Source organism: Nerophis lumbriciformis, linkage group LG04 (genome assembly GCF_033978685.3).
Source record: "Nerophis lumbriciformis linkage group LG04, RoL_Nlum_v2.1, whole genome shotgun sequence".
NCBI lineage: Eukaryota > Metazoa > Chordata > Actinopteri > Syngnathiformes > Syngnathidae > Nerophis > Nerophis lumbriciformis.
The window spans coordinates 14,799,108-14,822,378 of NC_084551.2; the positions used below are offsets into that span (position 1 = coordinate 14,799,108).

Sequence of the window (23,271 nt, forward strand, 5' to 3'; positions counted from 1 at the left end):
CTTTTTGCCGATATCCGATATTCCGATATTGTCCAACTCTTTAATTACCGATACCAATATCAACCGATACTGATATCAACCGATATATGCAGTCGTGGAATTAACACATTATTATGCCTAATTTCGACAACCTGGTATGGTGAAGATAAGGTACTTTTTAAAAAAGAAAATGAAATAAGATAAATAAATTAAAAACATTTTCTTGAATAAAAAAGAAAGTAAAACAATATAAAAACAGTTACATATAAACTAGTAATTAATGAAAATTAGTAAAATTAACTGTTAAAGGTTAGTACTATTAGTGGACCAGCAGTACGCACAATCATGTGTGCTTACGGACTGCATCCCTTGCAGACTGTATTAATATATATATTGATATATAATGTAGGAACCAGATAGGGATGTCCGATAATGGCTTTTTGCCGATATCCGATATTCCGATATTGTCCAACTCTTTAATTACCGATACCGATATCAACCGATACCGATATATACAGTCGTGGAATTAACACATTATTATGCCTAATTTGGACAACCAGGTATGGTGAAGACAAGGTCCTTTTATAAATATTAATAAAATAAAATAAAATAAATAAATTAAAAACATTTTCTTGAATAAAAAAGAAAGTAAAACAATATAAAAACAGTTACATAGAAACTAGTAATTAATGAAAATGAGTAAAATTAACTGTTAAAGGTTAGTACTATTAGTGGACCAGCAGCACGCACAATCATGTGTGTTTACGGACTGTATCCCTTGCAGACTATATTGATATATCCATCCATCCATTTTCTACCGCTTAATCCCTTCGGGGTCGCGGGGGGCGCTGGAGCCTATCTCAGATATATATTGATATATAATGTAAGAACCAGAATATTAATAACAGAAAGAAACAACCCTTTTGTGTGAATGAGTGTAAATGGGGGAGGGAGGTTTTTTGGGTTGGTGCACTAATTGTAAGTGTATCTTGTGTTTTTTATGTTGATTTAATAAAAAAACAAAACAAAACAAAAACGATATCGATAATAAAAAAAGGTTCCGATAATTTCCGATATTACATTTTAAAGCCTTTATCGGCCAATAATATCGGCAGGCCGATATTATCGGACATCTCTAGAACCAGAATATTAATAACAGAAAGAAACAACCCTTTTGTGTGAATGAGTGTGAATGAGTGTAAATGGGGGAGGGAGGTTTTTTGGGTTGGTGCGCCTGCAGTCCAGACCTGTCTCCCATCGAAAATGTGTGGCGCATTATGAAGCGTAAAATACGACAGCGGAGACCCCGGACTGTTGAACGACTGAAGCTCTACATATAACAAGAATGGGAAAGAATTCCACTTTCAAAGCTTCAACAATAAGTTTCCTCAGTTCCCAATCATTTATTGAGTGTTGTTAAAAGAAAAGGTGATGTAACACAGTGGTGAACATGCCCTTTCCCAACTACTTTGGCACGTGTTGCAGCCATTAAATTCTAAGTTAATTATTATTTGCAAAAAAAAAAATAAGTTTATGTGTTTGAACATCAAATATGTTGTCTTTGTAGTGCATTCAATTGAATATGGGTTGAAAATAATTTGCAAATCATTGTATTCCGTTTATATTTACATCTAACACAATTTCCCAACTCATATGGAAACGGGGTTTGTACAACATTGATACTTTTCACAAACTTTTTCATACGTTAACAAAATGCCACAACTGTCCATAGAATGTCTGACAGCCCAAATCACCATTGAGTTGCATTCTACTACATATATGGATTTTCTGTCATCTCGAACAGGGTTGTTTAACTCATTTTCATTGAGGGCCACATTGTAGTTATGGCTGCCCTAAGAGGGCCGATTGTAACAACGAATGATATATGCATTTGCCTATGCATTTGATTATTATATATATATTTTTTACATACACTGTAAAAAAGATCTGTATTTTTTACAGTAAAAAACTAGCAATTCAATCACCAGAATTTTACTATAAAATGTACAGTGTTTTTTGCAACATATTACGGTAAATGAAAAAACTTTAACATCGTTTTAATTTTATTCTGGCAACTGAGCTGCCAATTTTTTACCGTTAAAAAAACTTAGATACTGTTTGACCATTAACAGTACAAATACAAACCGTAGATCTTACAGTAATAACACCTGCAGCTCAGTCGAGAGAATTTCCCGTAAAAAAAACAGTGGTAGAGTTTTTTCAATTTACAGTAATATGCTGTAAAAAAAACCTTGCAAATTTTACAGTAAAACGTATTGTCATTTTTACAGTGTACAATTTGATGAATAACTTGATCTAAAACCATAAGTCAAGCAGAAATGTAAGTATTTTAACAAAATAAAATGTTTGTAAAGTATGATAATATATTTTTTTGCTATATTGGATATTATTCAAGTTTAAAAGGTATGCAATGTCATGCAGTACCTGCATTTTTTTGTCTGATAAAAAGGAAAGGACAAATCCTTTTAGTAAGAAAAGATAAAGTACTTTATTGACGCATATTATTTCCAGGTCTTTGTGGGCCACATAAAATGATGTGGTGGGCCAGATCTGGCCCCCGGGCCTTGAGTTTGATATCACTGATCGAGAATGTAACGGTTATTCCATATAGGTGTATTGTGAGGGGGAAAATCTTGTTTAAACAATCATTTTCAGGAAAGTAGGGTCTGTTGGTGTAAATCAAGACAGTTTGACTGGTAATGAGTTTACATGAAAGTCACAACGAAACAACAAATGTATACCTCCGAATCTCTGGAACATGGCATTTGGAATTATATACCATATTGAATGTGTGAATTCACAAGATATTTTCCGCTCCTCTTCCTCTCACGGGAGATCCACCACAATAAGGTCCCATGAATCCCTTACATTAAAGTCACTCATATTTAAACCACCCACTTCAACACCTTTAATCGTATATTATTTTCTTATATAATGACATTTATTTTCCCAAATGAATTTAGGGTTGATATCGTTAGTCTTTTTTTTAACTATCTTGCTTGTAGTAGGTGTGGAACAAGCTGGAAAGAGATTTCCTTAAATGTCGGATGTGACGTCACAGTGATATTTCCGGAGCTTGGTTTGTATTTGTCATTCATTTAATAAATATAGAAAGAACAGTTGTATAGTGATATTTGTCACACAATTAAAACGTTAAAATTGTTTGAAATTACCTTCAGTGGCGGAAAAAAAGCCAACTCCGTAACGTCCGTGTGCGAGTCTTCCTGGAGTAGTCACATGACAACTTTACAATGTGACGTAAACGTGACGTCACTAAGGAAGCCAATGCGTTTAAAGTCTAGCATAAAGTTGTATTTTTGAACATTTTAAAACTGTCCTGCTTATAAACTTAGACACACTTTAATGATCCACAATGGAAATTATTATTGGAATTATCCAATACAATACAATCCACTTTATTTATATAGCACATTTAAACAACAAAAATGTTGCACAAAAATATTAAAAACAAGATTCAAATACTTTTCTTAGCTCCACCGACTACTGAATAAAAACAAAATAAATAAATATAAAACCAATATAAAAATAAATATGATTAAAAACCATTTTAAAGGGTAAAACCAATTAAAACTAAAAATATTTTTTTACACAACTCACAATAATTATATAATTATTATTATATTATAATCATAAGTACTATTTAAGAATGTAATCTTAAGAAATGTTAATATGAAAGAAACGATAGTAACACAATGTGCAGTTCAGTCTGTCATTTAATTTATTGCATCTCAAAGGGCTGACATGCACAAGGGGAAGGCCATCATACACAAAATAAATGACAGCAAAAATAAAATTGTGAGAACGCATTTGTGAAAATGTTTCGGTCTCTCATTTGTACAACCTTAGGCTTTAGACGATCCACTCAGATGCCAACAATATACAGTCCAAATTCATGTACACACACAATACAGTAGTTCCATGTTATCCAGTAGGGATTGCTTTCGTCGCAGTTTACCTGACACATGTAACGTAATGAATTGGGAGATCCACCCAGGAATAGGGCCACTTGAATCCCTTCCCTACTATATGTTGATGGAAACTTTAATTGTTTCAAACCTGTTTACTTTTTTATCTGTCCCAAAGTATATTATTTTAAGGCTACTCATGTTGAATATTATGATTATCATTATTATTATTAGGAGCTAAGTGACATTCCATGTCTGTCAAAGTCCAGGTAGCACAATACAAATTTGAGTTTAAATGGGACAGTTTTTAAAGTGTTGCCATTATATTTAAAATATCCAGTTTTCCCAGTGGGACAACATAAAAACAGAACAAATGACATAACATAGAAAAATAGGCCACAAATAGAACAAAACAAACCACATTAATTTCATCTGAAATGTGACGCAGGAGCCCACACACGTTTTTCTTCATAATATACATAAGTTGTTTCCAAATGACGACGGTACTTGGTAGGATACACACGTGACTTCTTACAATTTCATGTCCTATTCACATTGATATTTCTCTTCACCAGACATCCAGTACAGAATAGAGATGTGATCCTCAAATTCACCAGAGAAGTCTATGTACATCAAATAGGGCTTTTCTGTAAACAACACACAACATAGTTCTCCAAAAACTACTTATTGAATACTCTCGTCCAATCAGAGTAGGTCGAGGAAGAGCTCATCTTTAAAAGGAGGAAGGTGACAGGCTGGATCGTAGGACACCAAAATACAACCGGCATTCAACACAGGAAAAAAATAAACACTTACGCCTTCACTTTCACTCACGTACATTTTCAAGATTTTTTTTTTTCTGCTTTTGTGTAAAGTTTAGTTTGAGACAAAAGATTAGAACATCTACATGAGCACGCGCTTGTAATTCTTTTCTCATACATATTCATTGACTGTTTATAATTTGCTATGGTTCACTTTCACGGTTTGTGCTACAACATCACTCAGAACGGGGGGAAACAGGAAGTGGATGGGTCACAGGAGTTGGAGGGGGTCCCAGGAAGTGGATAGGTCAGAGGCTCTTACAACGTTGATTAGCTGACAAAAGAGAGAGAATGGAAAGCATCCTCAAATCTTGACAGATGCCAGGTGAACGATAAGAGCGTCCAGCTCTGGAGAAGAAAACATCTGCAGTACAAACAGGAAAAATATTACCTTATCTTATTACATTTTTTTTCCATCAACACATATTGTTGTGCAATGTTAATAAGGGCAATAAAACCTCTAACGTCAATCTATAGCAGGGGTGTCCAAACTTTTTAACTGGGGGGCCGCGTTGGGCTAGAAAGATTTGGCCGGGGGCCGAAAGCTAACTGCATGCAAAGTAACCATACATACATACAAACCCCGTTTCCATATGAGTTGGGAAATTGTGTTAGATGTAAATATAAACGGAATACAATGATTTGCAAATCCTTTTCAACCCATATTCAATTGAATGCAATACAAAGACAAGATATTTGATGTTCAAACTCATAAACTTTATTTTTTTTTTGCAAATAATAATTATCTTAGAATTTCATGGCTGCAACACGTGCCAAAGTAGTTGGGAAAGGGCATGTTCACCACTGTGTTACATGGCCTTTCCTTTTAACAACACTCAGTAAACGTTTGGGAACTGAGGAGACACATTTTTTAAGCTTCTCAGGTGGAATTCTTTCCCATTCTTGCTTGATGTACAGCTTCAGTTGTTCAACAGTCCGGGGGTCTCCGTTGTGGTATTTTAGGCTTCATAATGCGCCACACATTTTCAATGGGAGACAGGTCTGGACTACATGCAGGCCCAGTCTAGTACCCGCACTCTTTTACTATGAAGCCACGTTGATGTAACACGTGGCTTGGCATTGTCTTGCTGAAATAAGCAGGGGCGTCCATGGTAACGTTGCTTGGATGGCAACATATGTTGCTCCAAAACCTGTATGTACCGTTCAGCATTAATGGCGCCTTCACAGATGTGTAAGTTACCCATGTCTTGGGCACTAATACACCCCCATACCATCACAGGTGCTGGCTTTTCAACTTTGGGCCTTTAACAATCCGGATGGTTCTTTTTCACTTTGGTCCGGAGGACACGACTTGCACAGTTTACAAAAACAATTTGAAATGTGGACTCGTCAGACCACAGAACAATTTTCCACTTTGTATCAGTCCATCTTAGATGAGCTCAGGCCCAGCGAAGCCGACGGCATTTCTGGGTGTTGTTGATAAACGGTTTTCGCCTTGCATAGGAGAGTTTTAATTTGCACTTACAGATGTAGCGACCAACTGTAGTTACTGACAGTGGGTTTCTGAAGTGTTCCTGAGCCCATGTGGTGATATCCTTTACACACTGATGTCGCTTGTTGATGCAGGCTGAGGGATCAAAGGTCACAGGATTAGCTGCTTACGTGCAGTGATTTCTCCAGATTCTCTGAACCCTTTGATGATATTACGGAGCGTAGATAGTGAAATCCCTAAATTCCTTGCAATAGCTGGTTGAGAAAGGTTTTTCTTAAACTGTTAAAGTTAAAGTACCAATGATTGTCACACAACACTAGGTGTGGCGAAATTATTATCTGCATTTGAACCATCACCCTTGATCACCCCCTGGGAGGTGAGAGGAGCAGTGAGCAGCAGCGCTGGCCGCGCCCGGGAATCATTTTTGGTGATTTAACCCCAAAAGTACAACCCTTGATGCTGAGTGCCAAGCAGGGAGGTAATGGGTCCCATTTTTGTAGTCTTTGGTATGACTCCGCCGGGGTCTGTTCAACAATTTGCTCACGCATTTGTTGACAAAGTGGTGACCCTCGCCCCATCCTTGTTTGTCAATGACTGAGCATTTCATGGAATCTACTTTTATACCCAATCATGGCACCCACCTGTTCCCAATTTCCCTGTTCACCTGTGGGATGTTCCAAATAAGTGTTTGATGAGCATTCCTCAACTTTATCAGTATTTATTGCCACCTTTCCCAACTTCTTTGTCACGTGTTGCTGGCATCAAATTCTAAAGTTTTAATGATTATTTGCAAAAAAAAAAATGTTTATCAGTTTGAACATCAAATATGTTGTCTTTATAGCATATTCAACTGAATATGGGTTGAAAATGATTTGAAAATCATTGTATTCTGTTTATATTTACATCTAACACAATTTCCCAACTCATGGAAACGAGGTTTGTACATATATGTGTGCGTAGATTTATATATATATATATATATATACATATATATATATATATATATATATATATCCATCCATCCATTTTCTACCGCTTATTCCCTTTGGGGTTGCGGGGGGCGCTGGAGACTATCTCAGCTACAATCGGGAGGAAGGCGGAATACACCCTGGACAAGTCGCCACCTCATCGCAGGGCCAACACAGATAGACAGACAACATTCACACTCACATTCACACACTAGGGCCAATTTAGTGTTGCCAATCAACCTATCCCCAGGTGCATGTCTTTGGAGGTAATTTAAATAGGTGCAATTTCATATTTTTATGGTGATGGGACGGGGGGTGCTGGAGACTAAAATGGATGGATGGATGGTGATGGGACGTTTTTTTTTCATAACACCCACAAAGTTCAGTGAGCAAGTTGTGTTATGTGTGACCATGTGTGTTGACTTTTTGTGTCTGTGATTTTTTTTTCTGTACCATGACTAGGGCAGGTTGTTTGGATTGGGTCATAGAAATAAATGCGAAAGTAGAAAGTATACGTCATGGTCACTGATCTGAAGTTCTTGCATTTTCCAAATTGCCACCTGTTAGACCCCTGGGTATTTAAATTTAATACAAAAACACCCCGCATGCCCAAGTTGCTTATTAATATTGAACTCGTGCTGTCGTCTCGCAGGCCAAACTGAAGATGCTGGCGAGCGGGCTGCATTTGACCCGCGGGCCGTGGTTTGGACACCACTGCTCTATAATATCAGTAATCTTTGCAAGATCTCCCACTTCATCTTGCAGTCAGATTTTTGTTGTCATATCAATTGTGGGCCCCTAATGGTTTATATGAACCCTTCTTGGTTTAAATAAATCATTAAGGCTCCACAATTAACATTCATTATACACATAATGAATAGATAAGAGACTTCTGATTACAACTGTAGCTGTTTGCAGTGCTTGTGCTAAAATGAGCGGTAATATATAAATATTATTTCAAGACAGTATGCTATAACTGCTACTAAATGTTGTTAGCAATGTTTGCTTTGACTTGTTTTAGCATGTTGTCAGCTGCCCGGTGTATTACAGTGGCTCAACTGTAGGGGGGAGCCTAAACGATGAAAGTCCCAATAATTTATTCTACTTTTATGAAAAAATAGGCTACAGTGTGAAGGCTGCAACATACCAGCTGTGGGTTATAAGAAGTCCTTGAGGTCAAGATCTGCCAGAGGGTCTTTAGGCTTTTTTGGACTCTGGCTTTCAAGTCCGGGAGAAATCTGTGAAAAAACAGAAATGCACTTTATGAATACAGTAAGTTTAGAAGTCATATAATTAACCCATTATGGGCCTGATATAAAAAGATACCAAATAAAAAGCACTAAATAGTGTGAGCAAACTATAAAATTAGTACCTAGTAATTAGTATTACAGACTAGATCAGACTATATTAGATCTGACCAATCTAAGACTAGAGCTGACTAATTTAAGTCATCATGAACTGATGAAGCCTACTTGGATAAGAGGCGAAACGTCTTCTAAAACAAACCAAAAAGTCCAGTTGCGGTCAATTGAATGCCCTGAGATTACAATGACCTGGTTGAATGAGAATATCCATAGACATAGTACTACAGATGTGTTGTGGGTGATCTACTAAGACTACTTGCGCAATTAACAAGTGTAAAATTGGTGCAGACCGCCCTATTTAAATAAAAGATTTTGAGTGTACTACCAGCTGTCACCATGAAGATAGTCATTTTCTGCACATTCAAGGTATCATTGTCCAACATGTGGTGTTTTGTTAAGTTGTGGAACATGCAGCAAACAACTATATTATGAACCACCTTTTCGGGGCTATGTAGAAATGCTATGTAAAAGTGCTATCTAGACAACAGAACCTATTTTTAGCATGTTAAAGGTGCGCTCTGGTAAATGCGCTGTTGAGCCAAAACAATAACTGTGATGCCAGATGCAAGAAAATGCTTTTTTCAAGAAATGTTGTCATAAAAACGAACACCATCAAGTACTGCTCCAATCAGACCCTTAAGTCACCAAATCAGCTATTATGTGTCATTGCTAAATAGACGATATGTCTAATATTTTTTATTTCTGACAGTCTGTATATGTTAACACGCGCACAGAGGGAGGCTTCTCCCTTCATCGTCTGTCATGCAGCCCGATCGCCTCCTTTCTCACACCCATTAATTTGTGCATAACTGTGCAAGTATACACCTACTTTCTAAAGGTGCTAAATATAGACGCAAAACAACGACCGCAAACTATTTCAGGCTTGATAAATTACATTGTGAGCACTAAATGATTATATTTGCACTCCTCCCAATATTGTGGCATTCTAATAATCATCATATATTCTGCATATTCATGAAAACAAATGTGCTAAATAGATTGTAATCTCTATTTTGCTCATTTAAGAGCACAACCTTAGAAGATCAGCTTTGCGCGATTGAGTTTGCACATGTTTTAGTACACACGAACCCTTATTAGACAATGTCATATGTGTATCTGCAGGCTTAAAGGTTGGTACACAATTTGAATTTTACGTTTTGCAAAAACTATTGTATTTTGTCTAGTAAGACGTCAGCATCTTGTGCCGGATGTCAGCGTGCCTCTTAGGAGTTCAGTTCAACGAGCTTTGGCTTTATGTGGCTTTTTTTTTACTGTGCGTATGTCCAAAGAGGGGAGAATAACTTGAAAGTACAGTAGGGGTATAACGATTGATCGATACATTTATTTATATACCAACATTTCTAGTATATCGTTCTGTGCTTGGCAAGTTTGCCTTCCAAGAGCTAGGTATCAATCCAAAATCGTTTTAAAAAAGGGAATCGATCCATTTTATTGATACTAGAAAAAGGAAAACATTGGATTTAAGAACGGCAAACTTTATATGAAGTTTAGCACTTGTAATAATAAAGATTTTAAACCTTAAGTCTATTTTCCTGTTTGTGGCGTCATCAAAACAGACACGGTCTAAATCTATGGTGGTCAAGAAATGTCTTGCCTTAAGAAAATAGTGCAATATGTGTGATGTGTTTGTGTGTCTTTAAGAGGTGGTGCTGTTGTGGTGCTACTTCACCGCTTGCCATTTCCATATCATAACTTTCAGCTACAGCACGATTGCAAAAGCCACAATAAATACAAACAACACAACGCAAAGACAAAGCCGCAACGCAACTTTAAACCACAGAAGACGCAGCAGACATAACGAAAGTGACAGTGGTGCAAGTTACCGCGACGCACCGACTCTTGGAAAACAAGGAGAAGTCATTTGATGAGAAACAAATACATAGAAGAAATGGATGAATGAGGCTATGAAAATTAGGAAGGGGCCAACACCATAAACAGGGATGAGGGAGCATACACGCTTCTGCACACCTGGGACGCTGTCCGTCATCATTGACTATATACTGTATGGCCTCAGAGAACTTTAATTAGCAGGTAAATCTACTCTTAAAATGTTGATTATTGTACTTTTATTGAAAATTGCTTGAATGTTTAAAATGTGAGCAGAAAGTGTTTCCTCTTGTTAATTCAACCTAAAGTGTTGGTTTATTCAAATACCGTAAGATGCGAATACATTGGCCATTTTTTGTTGTTTACTTGCTTGTTGGTATCCATAATTAATTTATACATAATTCCCTTACAAGAAATAAGAGAAGGCTACAGGTGAAGGACACTTCACCTGCTGTGTCCAGTATCCAGTATTTATTTCACAGTCCCGCTGCTTGATTTGTTTTGCTAAAAAGTTACTGAATCGATTTCAACTCACTGAATCGTTTTGTATCGTATCATTGTAAAAAAATAACATCGTGCCTGAATTCTATCGGCAACCTCAAATATCAAATTAAATGGACTGGTTAAAACGAATCGTTAAACCCCTACTTGTTAGTGAACAGTATAAATGCACAGCTTCACCACACACATGGTCACTTTTTTTTACCAAAGTTGAAGGTTTTATTGTTTTACATTGTATTTAAAAAATTAAATACAAGTGGTACAGTTGTTACCCTATTATTACACTTGTATAACTGTAAAATAAATATCAAAATATTAATTAATTTCTGTAATTTGTGCTTTATTTGAAATTGGAAAAAATGGTACAAATTAGAAGTTGATCTGAAGCCCGTAAGTGATTGTGTTTAACCTTAGAGGTTCCCCTGTGTCTTCTTACCGGCACTCCTGGTGCAGCAGTTACTCCCTGCACAGGTCCCACCACGCCAGCAAAAGGAGGTCTCATCATGGGCTGAGCCATCATTGGCTGTGCCATCATGGGCTGCATCATAGCAGCTCCTGGCCCACCTGCAGCAGGCTGAAGACAGCACAGGTGGTTTGTCAATTAGCTTACTTTCAAACAACCAGATTTACCTAAACATTTGTGGTATAAAGGTGGATTAACCTAATATTCTATTTCTCACGTTCATTTCTCAGACCCTGGATAGAGGCTACCGTAATTTATTGTAATATGTATGCACGTTGACGAGAGATGTCGCTATGAAAATAAAAACTCACCATGCCGAAGCCAGGCTGTGCACCCATAGGTGGTACCATTGCTCCACTAGGTGGCGCTGCTCCAGGAGCTACACCAGCCTGGATGTAAGTTTACTAAAAGGTTACTGAATGCTTTTTATGGAAAATCACAGGTGTAGCTTGTTTGCTCCCAATAGTGTGAGTTGGAGAATTTGTGTTATTTCTCACCATTGGGGCTCCTGGTGTAGTCCAGCTTGTGGGGGCCACGTGGGGTGTCCAGTTGGCTCCTCCGGTCAGCTTCTTCTCACTCTGTGGGTCCCTAAAGAAGATTGAATAAATGGGATTATTCTGCTAATACTTGAAATACAAGTATAATTGTACATTTTGAATTGTTCATCACTATATAATCTTGTTATTCGCTACCTGGTCGCTCTCGGTCATTAGCACAATTTTATGGGACTGTCTGTCAATGTGGCTTGTTGTACGGTAGGCACCTCATACGCATCTGCCAGAGAATAGGAAGACGTAGCAGGTTGGCGATTTTAGCTAGTATTCAGAGCCCTCTAGATTCTGTTGTTCAAAAAAGTGGCTGCCGATTAATCTATCGACTTTTTTTGGTCTTACACTTTAGGAGACTAACATGAAAGCATGTATCGCTCTTTTCAACGAGCAGCAGCACCCCCATCGAAGAAACTGGCTATGTCTTGCACAAAACATAAAAATGAGCGACAAAAGAGAGTTACGGTAATTTGTATTTCTAAAGATATTTGTTTTGCTTGTCATGTTTTTGCTCACTTTTTGTCTCCCACAGCCTCCATAAAAAGTGTACATGCGCCAATTCTGCCAATTAGATAAGGATGTCTTCTAAAGGAATGGGTACCAAATCCCGTATCAAATGTTTTCAATGCTAACCAATACAGATTTACGTCAAATTAAATGGTGCCATATGTCAATGCCATAGTTGCACGTGACGTCACATCCAGTTGCAGACTCGGCACCGACTCAAGCACTTGGCAGGGAAACAGGCAATTTCATAGCGGAATGCCTCTAGCTAAAGTTTAAATTTTCCATGGCAACAAAGCAAATGTGTCTGACAGAAAATGCTCCAACATGAAGTAAAACTTCACTTTTCAAAATGAACTAGCTCGATACTGTGGATTTTCCTATGTACGCGCAACCGATTAGCATTAGTAATTTTACATGCCGATTTTAACACCTCCAAATTTGGTAATGAAAACTACAACTAAGATGCACGTTACAATCGAACAGCAAGTGTGTAACAGCTACAATGTTTACAGCATAAATACAGTGTAGGATTTAACAAAAACATCTTAATGGCCAAGGCTATTTCCTAATATAGTGTAGCCCAATGTTTCTTAACCTTAGGGTCAGGGCTCATGATGGGCCGCAAGTGCCCGCTAGGGGGCCCCCCAAATGTTTTCAGATGTGGTCAGTATGGGCCGCAGCAATACTCAGTTGTAATACACTTTTCCACCACAGTAATGACAATATCAAACAAACAGAAGAAGTCTTGAGCTAAAATCATAAAAAAGTTTCTTAAGCGCAAAAAATATGACTAAATTGGTAATAATAATACTAATAATAACAATAATAATGGCTTAGATTTATATAGCACTTTTCTATTGACGAGACTCAAAGCGCTCACAGAGAATTGGTGAAGATTTATTTTCATGAGCACTTACATTTATTGATGGCTTATTTAAGAAACATATTTATTATTAAGGCCCTGTGATGAGGTGGCGACTTGTCCAGGGTGTCCCCGCCTTCCGCCCGAATGCAGCTGAGATAGGCTCCAGCACCCCCCGCGACCCCAAAAAAGGGACAAGCGGTACAAAATGGATGGATGGATTTATTATTAATACTTAATAATAATTCAGCTAGAATGTTTTTATTTTAGCACCGTGTAATTGTATTTAAACATATTTTTAATGAAGTTTTGGAATTTTTTGAGAGCCTTCTTTTGGAGTAAATTTGATTAGTATTTATTTTTTTAATCAACACATGATTTCATATCATTTGACAAGTTTCATGCTGTTAAACTGTGAGAAGGTTGGATATAATTATTGAATATGATCAATCAAGAGTGAGATCACTGCCACCGTGTTAATATTTGAGTGTGCCCTGAGCCCTTTTATTGCGGAAACGTTGGGCCCCGAGGTCAAAAAGGTTAAGGAGTGGCCGTGCCAGCAATCGGAAGGTTGCTGGTTACTGGGGTTCAATCCCCACCTTCTACCATCCTAGTCACGTCCGTTGTGTCCTTGGGCAAGACACTTCACCCCTTGCTCCTGATGGCTGTTGGTTAGCGCCTTGCATGGCAGCTCCCGCCATCAGTGTGTGAATGTGTGTGTGAATGGGTGAATGTGGAAATACTGTCAAAGCGCTTTGAGTACCTTGAAGGTAGAAAGCGCTATACAAGTATAACCCATTTACCACTTACCACTGGTGTAGCCTATACACTACTGCCATGTAATGTCTTGTAATCGTAACTGCAAGCAAAATCTACTACAGGTACATAACAATTGCTAATGATAGGATGGGATAGGACAGGGTAGAATAGATTTTATTCATCCCACAGTGACTCAGAAGTGTAAGAAAACAAGAAGTAACAGCTGGAAAGCTGTTGTCATTATCAGCTCACTGTTAAATGTTAAATTAAAGATTTTTTTCATTACCAAACAAGAACATTTATTAACACATAATTTACTGACACATAAACATACACTAAAATTGGTACCGTTATGTAATCGGTACCATATCGGTTGAAATGCCCATCCCTAGTCGTCTAGTCCCGCGCAAATGTAGCAGATTCAGGTTGGATGTCGAATATTAGGTTCACTACACACATTACAAACAAGGCAACACACCACCACAAACATTTAAATTATTGTAATAATACACAATAGGTATACTCACTTTCTCTTCACACCCAGGTCTGAGGGAAGAAAGAAGAACAAAATGACAGTAAGAATGTGTGCAAACCCACATCGATGACCTACGTGCATCGTGCACGTACCTCCAATCAGGTTGGCCAGTGATGAATCCAGGTCCCCTGCAATGGTTTTGGTCGGGGGAGGGGTCGCAGGCGGGGCAACCATAATGTTTTCCATTGTGACGGGGGTTCCCATGCTCCCTGCTGCACTTCCTGTCGTGCTTCCCCCGGTGCTCTGCGGCGTTACGGCGGGCATCAGCAAGTCGCCTAATCCATCAAACACTTGAGGAGAGGGTGGGAGAGGCAGAACATTAGAGAACCGACACAGATTACAAGGGTGCTAATCCCACGCAGGCAGTGGGCAGATGTGAGAGCACAAATCCAGCTGGAAGGGCAGTAAAAATGTGCAGGCGCGATGAGTAGGAACATTCAAAGGGATAGCAACAAGCTTAACATGGAAACTCCAAGCAATCCTATGCTGCAACAACTGCGATTGCACACAATTGGCCATAGCTGCGCCACAAGCCTATTTTGTAAAATTCTATCGTAATTCAACGACAACATCATTTTGCCAATACTGATAATTTAGTACAATGTACTGTATAAAGCTCTACACATTTATTTTAAAATAAAGAGAACAATATTATAAACTCATCTGTTCCACATGTTTTATTATTATGATACAAACTTTAGTGAGATTATTATTATTTTTTTTTTTTTATTAATTGCACTTATGGACATATTGTTTTTGTAAAAGGAGCATTAGGTATACTTGGATGGATAAAAATCAATACTAAAAAAAGTGAGAATGAAACATTTTTTTCCAAGTTTAAGCAAAATATATTGTCTCATGCGGGAGACAACTAGGGATTAGAGGTCCATTCCAAACATGCTAATTATTCTTAAACTCGAGACCCACTTGTCAAAGGTGCACATGCTGCAATGCACTGTGGAGATGAACTCACCAATGACACATTGGAAGAAGCAAGCAAGAGGAAGCCAGCAGATAGGAAGAGGTGTAGATAAAAGTGGTGCAGGAGGGTGAGTGAAGCAGAGAGAGAGGTAGTGTGTGGAAGAAGAAAGCACAGCATTTGTGAATTGTGTGACACAAGATAGAGAGGAACAAATCAGAGAAATCACTGAGTGAGGAAGCAGTGGTGAGAAATTAGGCAGTCAGCAAAAGCGATCGATGTAAGAGTGTATCATTCATGCGCAAGTCAAGCTCTCAGCGGGAATTAAAGCAGCTTTCAAAAAACAGGGCTGAGGCAAATAGCGACATTTTAACAGCACATAAGCAAAACGTATGTGTGATATTCTCAGAAACTTTATGTCTTTTGTGTTGTTTATTTAACACAAATGTGTACAAGTCATGGCATATTTGTACTTACTTGAAGCATCAAAGCCACCAGAGGGCGCCGGTGTGGTGCTAGCGGGTTCAAGTGCAGCTGCTGTAGCTGGTACCATCGGTGTAGCTGGTACCATCGGTACAGCTGGCACTGCAGCAGGAACGGGCGGAGTCGGAGAGGGAAGTGATCCCAGAGCTTCAAAGCCAGACTCAAGAAGATCATTCTGCACTGGAGCCAAGGCTGGGGCCAGGGTGGGGGCCATTAGATCTGATGGGCAAGAGACAGGAATGTGACTATCCGAAGGAATTTTTAGAGGAAATGTTAGGGGCAAAATTGTGAGTTTACTGTATGTGAAATGGTACTTAATGTCGAAACAATTTGAAAGATGATGCAGAAGAACCCCGTCTGCTTAATATGCTAAGTTTCAATGTTGGATTTGATAAATGGACCCATTGGAATGTGGATAGTGCATGTGTACACTAAAACATCAAGCCTTGGTTATTGAAAGCAAATTGAAAGATCACCTTCTGAAAAAAACAACAACATTCATTTATACAATACAAGTTTGATACATAATCTATAGCTATTTTCAAGCATGGACATTGAAAAAAATAGTACCTCCCAGCAGGTCGCCTCCAGGTGCCCCCGGAGCAGAGCTTTGATTCTTCTCTGCAGGCCCACCAAAGGAGTCTGTAGGTACATCAAGTTATCCACAATGCGGAGAAGAGACAGGAAGGAGACAGACATCAGCACTGTGGAGCTCTCTGAATCATAATTCACATAAATGTTGTGATATTTCACGGTTTGAGTATAAAAATTGGTGGCATTGGTGAAAATATCAGGAGATCGAAAACCAACTATGTGAAAGAACAACCAACGGAACTGAAGAATATAGAGTGGGATGTCCGAATCAAGTCCTGAGGGCCATTTGTGGGCCACAACCAATTTTTTTAATGGCCCCTGACACATTTAAAAATGTTTTAAATAAAATAAAAAGTGTAATAAAAGTTCAAAACCGGTGTAATGTAATGAGAAACGGTTGGAATGTTGATATAAAATGTAATAACACAAAACTGAAATACAGGCTGTTTTTTTCCTTAAAATATTTATATTGGTTTTGAAAATGAAAAAGATCAAAATGATTTTTCGTGTGCCGCCATTAGTGGAAAACGTTTGGACACCCTGTAACAGAGTCTCAAGAGAATGACATAAAAACTATTTGCATTAAAACAAATAACCTAAACAAGGCAAACAGAAAAATATTGACTCTTCTATAAACCTGACGCTATTTTTATTTGCCCTCAGCATATTGCATTTACTAATATGCTTCACTAGTTTGCTATGTCAGCTATAACACAAAGCTAAGATGTTTTGTTCAGACAGCATGGCATATTTTGACCTATACATTGGGTCAATTTTTAAGTATGCTACACCTGCTAGACTATTTTTGACACCCCTGATCTAATACGATTCAATCACAAGAGCTGTAGAAAAATCTGCCTGTGTTAAGTTTTGATTGGAAGGTGTAACATAATGCTTATTATTGCAGGAGTTTATGCATGAGTGTGCAACGGCACTGCTTTTGTTTACCTAATTTATTTTAGTTGTATTTACCGGTACTCCAATGAAAACTTAGGGCCTGATTTACTAAGAACCAAATACCTTGCGCTAAACAGTGTGTGCAATCTCTAAAACAGCGTGTACTATTAGTGGGTGTGTTGCGTGTGATCTACTAACAATTAAAAAGTGTTGCGGACCGCCTTATCTAAATGAGGATTTTGCGTGTACTATACGGGGCATCACCACAGAGACACTTTAATTTACTTCACATTCATGTTATCATGCTGCTGGCGTTTTGCTGTTTTCAAACATGCAGGAGACATCTACCAATTTGTATGGCCATTTTAGAAGCAGTTGTGCAGTGAAGTTCCTACGCAATCCACTTTGCACACGTTTAGTAGATCAGCTTTGCATGTGATATCGAGTTTGCACGCGTTTTAAACTGTTTTTAACTGCCTTTTATCTAAGAAATTGCTCTTAAGATAATTTGTATTTGCTCTTTCTATGTGCATATATATATATATATATATATATATATATATATATATATATATATATATATATATATGTCTTAATAAGGTTATCCAAAAAATAGTGCTCGATACCGTAGTAGAGCGCAATATATGTATGTGTGGGAAAAAAAATAAATCACAAGACTATTTCATCCCTACAGGCCTGTTTCATGAGGGGGGGTTCCCTCAATCATCAGGAGATTTTAATGGGAGCATTCACATACCATGGATTATATAGGGCACAGAGTGGGTGGGTACAGGCTGGTGTAGGGGCGTGGTGATTGGCTCATGTGTTTCCTAGGAGGTGTTTCCGTCTGTGGCGTCATGCTGTTACAATTTCGCTGCGCTTGTTGAGGGATGACAGGTCTGGACGGTAAATAATAAACTGTTTTTCTTTCAAGCATAGGTTGCATCTTTTATTACCACTATTGTAAGGTGTGCTGGATGCAAGAATTTGCCATGTTATTGAATATTCAACATTATTGTCTTTGAGGTCCCAAATGTGTTTGCTGAGTTCTGTGGTATTCCGCAGGTTTTGGTTCCTGAAAGAAGCCTTGTGATTGTTCCATCTGGTTTTGAACTCTCCCTCAGTTAATCCTACATATGTGTCGGATGTGTTAATGTCCTTTCGTGTTACCTTAGATTGGTAGACATATATATATATATATATATATATATATATATATATGTGTGTGTGTATTTTACCTCTGTTTTAAATGTTATATTTTAGTCAGTCCTTTGCCTGTATTTCTTTGTTGTGTACAGCCCTTTGTTTTTCAACTGTGGTTGTTTTTAAAGGGCTTTATAAATAAAGTTGGTATGGTGTTTTAGTACATGCAAACGTTTAGTAAATTAGGACATAAACCTCTAAAATGTTCTGTGGGGTCACTGGTAAAAAACAAAATCCTCTTTTTTTATAGTGCAACAAGTTCCACCCGTATGTGCACATTGCTGCCACTTCTACCACTTAAAAAAAAACAAAAAAAACTGCTCTGAAAAATATTGAAACTATAAAAGAAAAAACTTGATTAGAATTAAACATACACTTGTTTATCCATGCTGAGCTCTCAAGCAATTGTGAAAAAGTGTGAAGCATTGTACCTAGTAGATCAATGACTGGAATCGACTCGACATGGATTGGAGAGGAAGCCTCTGCAGCTGGAGCAGAAACAGGAGCTGGGGCAGATGCAGGAGCAGGAGCAGGATCTGAAGATTGAAACGGTTTGTTTTATTCATTCAAAATCTGTGAATGCAACCTTAGTATCATGTCTGGGCTAGAATTGTAGCAAAAGAAGCAAAGCAAGAAAGCAGGTCCTCATGCACCTTTACTACCTCTTCAGGAAAAGGGTTGATCATAACAAATGCACCCTTCATGAGAAGAGGAAGTCAGAGGTAATGCAGTAAAAGTAGAGCAGCTTAACTCACCTGCGATCACGATGTCTCCTGCCGGAGCAGGCTCGGGCAAAGGAGAGGGCCCGCGCGAAACAGCAGGGAGGTCTAATTGACCAAGGCAAGCAAAAGAGGCAGAGTACGAGAAAGAAGAAAATGGTGGAGGCAAAGAAAGTATTAGCATAGCAGGTAGAAACAGCGCAGGTAAGTAAGCAGCCACAGGGACAACACGATGCTCAACAAGTGGGCTTTCATGCAACTCTTTCATACCACTATGGGAGACAAACCAAGACGTGTATAAGGACTATTTGATAGTAGATGGTAGTAGGCAAAACAGAAATAATGAAGAGGTTCCACACACAGATAAATGGGTATCAGCTCCGGTACCTGAACCAAAAAGGTCTACGCTAGGAGTGGTAGCAGCTTTAGAATCTGTGGTGGGACTTTGCTCAGGCATAGAATCAAGCACATCTAGGACACACAATCATAATATGTTCATTCACATTTCCAGTCCAGTGCAATGATGAGTTAACATGAGAGATGAGTAAAATAATTAGAGAATGCAGAATTTCTGATTAGCAAAGAGTCTTTTAGGTGGAGTGCAAAAAAATGAAGTTATATTTAAAGGGAAATATGGCCGGTTTCAAGTCTTCTTCATTATTGTACTTGAGACAGCAGAACCTCTTATATCTTATATATGTGTGGGGAAACCTTTTGACTCTTGTGTGTATGGTAGTGTATATACCACCTCATGCTTCTATTGGAAAAATGTAAATCTAAGCAAGATTTAGACAAAAAGAATAAGGGAGAAATGCGAGTTGCCTCTCCATTTTGCACAACAGACTGTAAAATAGATTCACAAACAAAAGTGCTTCTCGACCGGACAGTTACACTATAACTATCTTTTTTTTTTTAAGTACAGCAAAATTGTTTCAAAATCTGACAACCAGAATCTTTCATTCAACATCAGAGGTACTGACATACAATTTGTAATTGTAATTTTTGTGGAACAATTTCCCTTGTGGATGAATAAAGTTTGTCTGAGTCTAAGCGTAATTCCTATGCAGGGCCGTTCCGTGCCATTCCTATTCTCTGTGGTTGTTTAATAATGATTGAGGCGACCAATTACTTCAGTATCTTATCATCATCGTGGTCGTCGTGCTCTGCAGGTGTTTGCTTGTTCTACTGAATGACCTAATGGATACAATTACACTTTGTCTCTGCTAAACTTTCATTCGGCGGTGAGTCAACATGTCCTTTGTGATTGTTTTAGTTCAGTTCAGCCACATTTCCGCCGCGTCCATTCAAAAGCCTATGGAGATAATTACTAATTTAATATAGCTTTAAACGCTGTCATCGTAACAAATTTACGGCTGTATATCTAAAATGACCATATCATTTAAGTTTACATTGGAGACAAACCTTTTTCTTAAATATATAATGTCTAAGGAATATTTGTTTCTCGTAGTTTTTGCGCATTTATTGTGTTTTGTTTACTTTTACAATTAATGCTGAAGCAGTATAGCAGTTTTGAATTGGCTTCACTTCACCGAACATTTTTCCTTCTGCTTGGATTTATCAACCTATTTTATTTTATTGTATTACCTTTTTTTAATATGAACTTTGGACTTGACCTGGAATACAAACACATGACGAGTAAACATATTGGAATGAACCACATTGTAGTTGTCAATTTAATCTCTTTGTTTATTGTTCATATTTGATTACATAAAGTAAAAATATTAACTTAACGTGCAACATTTTAATAACACGTAATAACACATAACACATTTTTTCTTAATTTATAATCAGAAATATACTTCAACCGCATTTGTGTTGGTTGCTTCTCTTATATGAACACTTAGGCTTCCAACTGCCAAATCCACTTCTGGTCGCCAAGAGTAATACAGTAATCCCACGTTTATTACTGTTAATTGGTTCTGGGTCTGGCTGTGGTGAATTAATTTCCTCTAAGTAAGAATTATTGATTATAAATAGAGTATTCATTATAGCTGGAGTATAAAAACCCTGTTAATGACTTTCTAAATATGTTTTTTTAACATTAGGAACGTAGTCTAGACGTGAAATAACACCCGCATAGTCACCTTTACAAGCCGCAATCTTTGAAGCATGATGTGGTGAGTGGCAATTGTGTTACAACACTGACTAGGCTGCAGTCAGTCTCTATAGCGTGTTATATGTGTAATATTAAAGACCAGAATGAAAAGGCAAATTCATCACTGCTGTATTTAGAAAATCAGCAATATTTCCCTTTAACTTAGGTGCATACGCATACGGTCATTGTTGGTTGCCAGTATTTTGAAGTTGTTCACAACAAGCAGGGGAATACAAAATATTTCTCAACACTGGCACAGTCTTTGTTAGTAGTAAGTCAATAATTACAACAAAGTTGAGCCATATCTGCTGATAAAGAGGACACAATTACCGATAAAAATCCCAAAAGGTGAACCATGACTTTCCAAACAGGTGTATGATTTATTTAAGATTAGTAGGGCCTCAGCTTTGCAGAGTTGGCCAAGATGCTTGATTAATTTTATGGTCTAAAAAAAATGTTGGGAAGAGGTAAGACATGCAGGGACAGCAAAATTGTCATCACAAATGATCAATTTATCATGTTAGAGTAAGAGCAATAAATCATTGTTATAATGCAGAGGAATGGAGGAGAGCATAATGAGAGCAAAAGGACATTACCACCAAATAAATCTAGAGTCGGTGCGGCTGCAGACTCTCTGGTGGTGCTGTCCGTGGTGCTAGTTGTGGTGGTGATAGAAGGGGTGGGGGCAGCGATGGTCGGCGCCTCACTAGAGGTGGGAGGGGGGATGGCTGTGGGCCCCGTGTCAGCGGGCTTCATAGCAAACAGGTCCAGCTCTGGAGCAATGTCTGCACTCCCCTCCGTTGTAGCAAAGGGGTCTTCAGCGGAAGCAGTGGGGAGTGGAGTTGGAGGGTCAGGAGGGTTATGAAAAGAGGGGCAGGGATGGAGGATTAAAACAACACATGTGAGTATACGCGAATGTGATGCAAGATGCTTGTAAGTATCTTAATGAGTGTCAAAAGCATTGAAAGTAAATCACTCTAGCACACATCACAGATGGACTTTTTTGTCCTTGACACAGTAAGTTTTGTTGCTGTTGTGTTACTCTTTTTTGTTTTTATTTCATTTCTAAAGTCGAATTACAATTTTTTCATAGGTCAACTATGCTAACAATTATACTTATTGAGGACATGAAAAAAACATTTATGTCCTTAGAGGGTAAAAAATGTTTTGGTCACAATTGTTTTGGTTTTGTTTTTTTACTTTTTTTGCTCAAATTTGAAATCAACTCCAATCAAAAATACCAAACATTTGTTTATTTTTATTAATTCAACTATTTAAATGCCTTTTCGATCAAATTATGTCATTGTTTTATCATTATTTTTAAATCACATAACATTAGTTATTTCCCATATAATAAATGCTAAGGCGCTAGGGAATTTTGTTAAGATCAGGCCCAATTAGTTATGGTGTTAGTAATGCAAATTATTTTATTTTACCCTTTCAGACTTATTTGAATAAAAAAGTCCCACTGACTCCCGCACTGTTTACTTAGTATAATCATTGTAATGCATTCATTTTAAAAACTGTTCCTACAAGCACCTGCGTTACATTCCCTAAACAATACAAGCTCTATGTCCAAATTCTTATGTTCTTTTCAGTTAGTGTATTATGTACCCACTAAGTGTATTTTGATTTTTTCTTAGAAAAAAAATAGGGCTGTCAAATGATTATTTTTTTAAATCAGATTAATCATGATTAATCACAGGTGATTACGTGCTTTCATGAATAAAATTAGCTTAAGAAAAGACCAGAATACTATTTTGTTGTCGCAGTGTCATCCAGGAA

At 37.8% G+C, this 23,271-nt stretch overlaps 2 protein-coding genes across 3 annotated transcripts in view; both read right to left on the bottom strand.

Annotated features, from left to right (window-relative positions):
* me1 (malic enzyme 1, NADP(+)-dependent, cytosolic) overlaps positions 1-3,245 on the bottom strand; it is a 227,982-nt gene extending 224,737 nt beyond the window's left edge. The window contains exon 1 of the mRNA XM_061949543.2: positions 3,174-3,245. The gene's annotated coding sequence lies outside the window, so the exon portion shown is untranslated. The remainder of the gene's footprint in view (positions 1-3,173) is intronic.
* Positions 3,246-3,716: 471 nt separating this feature from the next.
* Positions 3,717-23,271, bottom strand: part of LOC133596670 (clathrin coat assembly protein AP180) — a 70,392-nt gene continuing 50,837 nt past the window's right edge. For both annotated transcript variants that reach the window (XM_061949532.2, XM_061949524.2), the window contains exons 17-29: positions 22,083-22,301; positions 19,758-19,841; positions 19,407-19,478; positions 19,083-19,187; positions 16,528-16,599; positions 15,952-16,176; positions 14,648-14,845; positions 14,548-14,566; positions 11,842-11,932; positions 11,656-11,733; positions 11,318-11,455; positions 8,316-8,406; positions 3,717-5,111 (exon numbers count right to left, since the gene is read on the bottom strand). In XM_061949532.2, the coding sequence (XP_061805516.2) occupies positions 8,326-8,406; positions 11,318-11,455; positions 11,656-11,733; positions 11,842-11,932; positions 14,548-14,566; positions 14,648-14,845; positions 15,952-16,176; positions 16,528-16,599; positions 19,083-19,187; positions 19,407-19,478; positions 19,758-19,841; positions 22,083-22,301 (1,382 nt within the window). In that variant the 3' untranslated portion in view covers positions 3,717-5,111; positions 8,316-8,325. The remainder of the gene's footprint in view (positions 5,112-8,315; positions 8,407-11,317; positions 11,456-11,655; positions 11,734-11,841; positions 11,933-14,547; positions 14,567-14,647; positions 14,846-15,951; positions 16,177-16,527; positions 16,600-19,082; positions 19,188-19,406; positions 19,479-19,757; positions 19,842-22,082; positions 22,302-23,271) is intronic.